The following is a 6,000-nucleotide window of genomic DNA, read 5'->3' as shown; positions in this document are numbered from 1 at the left end:
ATGTTCGCAATACCTTAAAAATAGAAATAAATAGTTTTAATAGGAAAGTTAGGGAAGCGTTGGAAATACAACACAACGAAAGTACCTTTTGCAACAATGGTCTTAACCGGGATGATGGCGATTATGTGACAACGTTATTTTGGAAACCCATGTTCAAATTCCTCCGTCACAAAAATTCTCTTAAAAAACTCTTAAAAAGAAGCTCTTTCAAAGAACATTTTTTGTAAATTTAAACGGTTTTTTTATTAAAGCGGTTTTATTTTTCATAACGGTTTTTTATATACTTGATCTCGAGGGTATCAAAATTCCCTCGAAATATCGTAAAAATAAATATATTTTTAACGAATAGAAATTAATCCATAAAGAGAAGTTTTATTTTAATTAGTTAAATAAAACTTCTCATTATGGATTGCTGCAATATTTTGCAAAACATTTTCATTTTATGCAGACATAAACATACCCTAGTTTTAAGTTTGCTCCACGTCTAAAAGTGACCTTTCTAAAACCTCGAAAAAAGTTGCAGGGATTCATGTAGAGACTTGTATTTTAAGAAATCGCATAAACATGCTAAAATAAATTTTTATTATAGTTAAGTTTTTTAGACGCCTTTTTACGAATTTGAAATTTAGAAGGCTCTTTTTTTTTTTTTAGTAACACCTAGTGGAAGATTTTTAGAATTTTGGGGTCCTAATGACATGCTTTTTTTTAGGGGGTGAAGGAGGGGGCGGGGTAAGGCTCCAACCTTATAGCCACTGCACTAATAGCATATGTTATATTATCTTTATAATAATGTAATAATAATACCGATGTGAATAAAGTTAGTGCAATAGCTCTTTTGGTGTATTTATTTAACCATAAACACAGTTTCAAGTACTAGAGAGTGTCATGTACTCACCTTTTAAACATACGCACAGTGATTTAGAAACACTTAAAATTTGGCCAAAATACAGTTTTTCGAGTGGCGCAATTTAAATAATGTTATTAGCTAACTATATTCTACAGTTTCTTATGATTTTAACGGTATAAAAAAATAAGTACTGAGATAAAAGATTCAAACGTTAATTTATGTTTGAAAGTGACCGAAAGCAGCTTTTTGTTATCAATAAAATTTTATCATTTTTAAATCTTGATTTTCTCCCTAAATACAAAACCTTTCAATTTAATTTTCTATATATACAAAGATTATAGATAACTTTATCTTAAATTATGAAAATATTTGAAATATGTATTTATACACGTTGTAAGAAATGCATTTAAAAAATGCAATTGTATCGAGTTTAAACTGATTTTTATAGTGCTAGGACTTTTTACCTTAGACTTCCTTTGCGAAGCTGTTTCTTTTTTTAAAGAGAGTTTGTATCATTCTATTAGAAACTAAAAAAGTTAGCTGCCCCAACTTGCCCCATTTCGAAATAATGTGGTTTTAAAAAGCTCATTTTATAAAAAAATTTGCGACGTAAAAACTAATACGACGTAAATTACCTTTAACTTATATGTTTTAAGAATTTTTCCTGAAATTTCTGAACAAAACTTTTTAATGTGAATATATATATATATATATATATATATATATATATATATATATATATATATATATATATATATATATATATATATATATATATATATATATATATATATTACGTTATATATTACCGAAAACAGCTTTTTTTTATCAATAAAATTTTATCATTAAAAAATGATAAAATTTTATTGATAAAAAAAAGCTGTTTTCGGTCACTTTCAAACATAAATTAACGTTTGAATCTTTTATTTCAGTACTTATTTTTTTATATCGTTAAAATCATAAGAAACTATAGAAAATAGTTAGCTAATAACATTATTTAAATTGCGCCACTCAAAAAACTGTATTTTGGCCAAATTTTATGTTTTTTAAATCACTGTGATACGGCCCAAATAAATATAAAATGATATCAGTTTAATTTCTCCGTGGGCCGTTCTTACATGCGGGAATTGCTACAAGTTAATTGGTGTCAGCACCGCGGATAAGTTTGAGTCTCGTAATCAAATTTGGATTTTGTAATTTTCCCAGTTTAGTTCCAATATCATGGCAGTAGATCCTCGATTAGAATGTTTACCAGAACACGAAGGGCCAGCACTAAGGACATGGAACATTATTATGCAAACTACTATGGGAAAAGTTATAAAACCAGCTAGCTTTTGTTTCGATCCCTCTAAACAAAACACTTTCGATAAAAGATCCTTTAAAGTTGGAGAAGATTTTATATCATTAAACAATAGCAATGCTAATAAAAAATTTGATCTATATGAGGCAAAAAGTATTTCGGGACAAGATACTAAGAAGTCACAACAATCTGATTTTACTGATGACGAAGACGAGAATAATAACATCCATAACGCTCCGTGGAAGAAATGTGCCAAATACCCAGAGAATGCAAATGGGTAAGTTTAAAGTTTATATTTAATAAAAAATATACCTATTGATCATTTTTAAATTTGATTTCAAAGAATAGGTACGTGAGCAAAAATTTTAAGTTGTTTAAATATTATACTGTTATATATCATTGAAAAGAGGATCAACGCAGTATTTTAAAGGTGAAAGTTATCAAAATCAAACAATTCCTTCAAAAGTTATGACGGTTTAAGTACTGATTTTTTGATATATGGATTTGTTGAATAAACTGGTTAAAATTATTTTATTTTAGCTTAAATAGTCATAACTTTGTCAATTCTTAATGAAATATAAATATCTTGATATCAAAAGATAGGTGTGACCCAGTCAGCACAAACACGTGTTTTTAGAATCTAAAATGTTAACACCTTTAGACGTCTAAATTCAGATAACTATAAGACATCTATTTATATTTAATTAAAGCGTCTCAAAGTGTCTAAAAGATGACTTCAAATAAATGTCTTATATTTATCTGAATTTAGACATCTAAAAGTGTTAACATTTTCAATGCAAAAAAAAAAGTTTGGGAAGAGTGGACGACAAGCATATGTTGTCACCTGGTGAGAAATCAAATTTAAAAAATCAAACACTTTTTTTCAGAAAAAGTCTTTTTTTAAGACATAAGTAATTTAAATTTAAAAAAAGTTGTTAAAAATTTATATTGAACCACCAAAGTATATTAGAAGCGTATTATAACGATGGAAGTGGGTGTGGTGGTGATGGTTTGATACACCTTAGTATCAAAAAAATTTGTTTTCGCAAATATTTTTATCTTTATTAAAATGAGTTCAGTTAGTTACAATACAAAATTATGTTAAAAAGGAGTAAGTAGTAACAATAGTTTACTTAAATAGGCTTTACTAAAATTTCAACTTATACTTTTTGTTACAACATCTTTAGTTAGCATGTATCAATAAAGTAAACATCTTTGGCATGTATCAATAAGGTAATAACCTTTAGTTAGCATGTATCATTAAACAATACCATTGAAATTGTTAAAGTTTACTAAACTTACAAATCTGCTGTCTGAACTCACCTAATAGCCAAGTTTAAATACAATATTTATTTAAAAATTAAATTATAACACTAACATAGCAAAAAAGAAAAAAAAAATTTAAATGACTAATTAACTAAAATAGTTCAAAAATATCTAAGGCTTAACATCTAAGGCTTCTAAAATATCGACATATCAATATATCTAAAATCTTAATTACAAAAAACAATTTAAAATAATACAAACATTTGTCTACACATATCTTTCGACCTATCTAAGGCTTTCAACAAAGTTTGGGATGCTGGTCTTCGCCATAAGCTTGCCCTGAACCCAACAATAAAGTTTATTTTATTGAAAGCCATACCCTGACCAAACCTTTAGCTAAACCCTGAGCCTAACGGTGAGGGTTATGGTTTGGTTTGTCTAGGGTTTTTAACAATATTCATTTCGTATAAGACTTTTTTAGGTACTTAATAAAGTACCTAAAAAAGTCTTAGCCTTCCCACACTATTTAAAGCAAAGCATCCCTTAACCATTGTTGAGCCACATCCATGCTTGATGGTTTTTTTAAGATTTCTAAGACTGCATCGCAAGGTCTGCACCAGACTCTTTGTAGTTTTTTAATGCTAAGTGTTTAAAATTTACTGTTATCATATCATAACACTGAGTTCTAAAATGCCTCATTCTTGTTAAAATTCAGTTTTGTAAATGCTAAACATTTTTTTGTTCACACCGATAATGATGGGTTTATTTTTTTGAAGTCGGTTTATTAAACCACTTGAATTAAAACTTTTTTGTACAGTTTGACTGAAAATATTTAATTTAAAATTTTCAACAACCAGTCTTATCTGAAGTTATTGTTAAATTTTTCTTCGCTATCCATGCAATTAACTTCTCAGTTCTTGTTGAAGTCTTAGAGGGGGGGGGGGGGCAGCCAAGTTTTTTCTAAATCTCAACAGAACCAGTTGTTTCATATTTTATACACATCTTTCTAACACAACTTTTTGATATTTCTCAACACATTTTTTGCAGATTAATCCCTTTTTTGATCACAAATGACACAAGATCTAATTTCCAATGAATAATTTTTGATGATAAACCATTGTTATTATTAGTTTTACTTTTTCTAAAAATAATTTCCATAAAATATAGTTTGAAATGTTTATTTTTAATAACTTTAGCAAAATGTTTTTAATAATAATTGTTTTTGATAAATAGGTATTGACTGAATATTATATTTCATAATGAAAACTTTGATGTTTCTTACTTTTGTAACATTTATTTTGGACAGAAGAATTGTAAAATTGGTAATTTCATTTAAAAGAGTTACTTTTGCAATGAGTTAAAAAGAGTTATAAATATATATTTTTTTATTTGGAGTCAAATTTAAAAACAAAAAAAAAAAATATTGCAGTTATATAGATCTTGACGTAAATAATTTCATTTTTATTGTTTGAGTTTTGATTTTATCAACAATGTAATGTTACTTAATATTGTCCGTGACAGTGTGTGTGTATATATATATATACACACACACACACACACACACATATATATATATATATATATATATATATATATATATATATATATATATATATATATATATATATGTATATGTATATATATATATATTTATATATATATATATATATACATATATATATATGTATATATATATATATATATATATATATATATATATATATATATATCAGTTTTCTCTGTTTGAAATTTAATGCCAGAGCACAAAAAGTGCTGCCAGGAAGGTCATTTTTAAGTTTGCCTGCACGATTTGAAAAATTTAATTTTTTCTGCTATTTAAATTAAAATAAAAACATCTAAAAAAGTGCTTTGAACAAATACCAGATAAAATAGTTTAAAAAATAAACTGGTAAAAAACCCATTTTTCATAAAAGTTGAACTAACGAGCAAAAAAGTTTTGTTGCAATTTGAAACAAATTGGTTTTATATTTTTTGGCAATCTCTTTTTCATGCGCTCTGCTAAGTTTTTGCAAGCGTGTGGGTGAGTGCGAAAAAACTTTAGCACAAAAGCGCTGGCTAAACAGAGAAGACTGATACATACATATGTATATATATATATGTATATATATATATACAGGGCTTGTGATGAAGAAAATCGTCAGGCGTGTTATATCGCGCTCGTAAAATTAGAATATGTTTTCATCGAGCGTGATTATGTGCGCTCGAGATAACGTCGGCGAGCACGATCATGAAAATTGCTGAAGGCAATGCTCACAAAAAGCTTTTTATTTTTTATATCTTTTTTTATTTGTTACATAATTCTTTCGTCAAAAAATGTTTGAATTAGTATGACACTCATGAAACTACTTCAACGAAGTAGATTTTTATATTTCCAAACTTCTTGTATATTGTCAAATCGCGAATTTATTTTTAACTATTTATGTTATAAAAAAATAATATCAAACAAAAACGCAACTTTAATTGATTTAGTATTGAAGTATAATTTAGTGACTTAGTTTTGCTTCGTTGTTTTGATATATGTATTTTAAAATGTTACGCTGTAAACTTAATTAACGGTTAATGGTTT

General features: G+C 26.9%; 1 protein-coding gene across 2 annotated transcripts in view; it reads left to right on the top strand.

The window, feature by feature from the left end:
* The first annotated feature begins 1,936 nt into the window (after window positions 1-1,936).
* LOC136072140 (terminal nucleotidyltransferase 4A-like) overlaps window positions 1,937-6,000 on the top strand; it is a 52,276-nt gene continuing 48,212 nt past the window's right edge. For both annotated transcript variants that reach the window (XM_065820668.1, XM_065820667.1), the window contains exon 1: window positions 1,937-2,424. In XM_065820668.1, coding sequence (XP_065676740.1) covers window positions 2,069-2,424 — 356 coding nt within the window. In that variant the 5' untranslated portion in view covers window positions 1,937-2,068. The remainder of the gene's footprint in view (window positions 2,425-6,000) is intronic.

This window comes from Hydra vulgaris, chromosome 15 (assembly GCF_038396675.1).
Source record: "Hydra vulgaris chromosome 15, alternate assembly HydraT2T_AEP".
NCBI classification, from domain to species: Eukaryota; Metazoa; Cnidaria; class Hydrozoa; order Anthoathecata; family Hydridae; genus Hydra; species Hydra vulgaris.
This window is presented reverse-complemented; position numbering and strand designations above follow the sequence as displayed.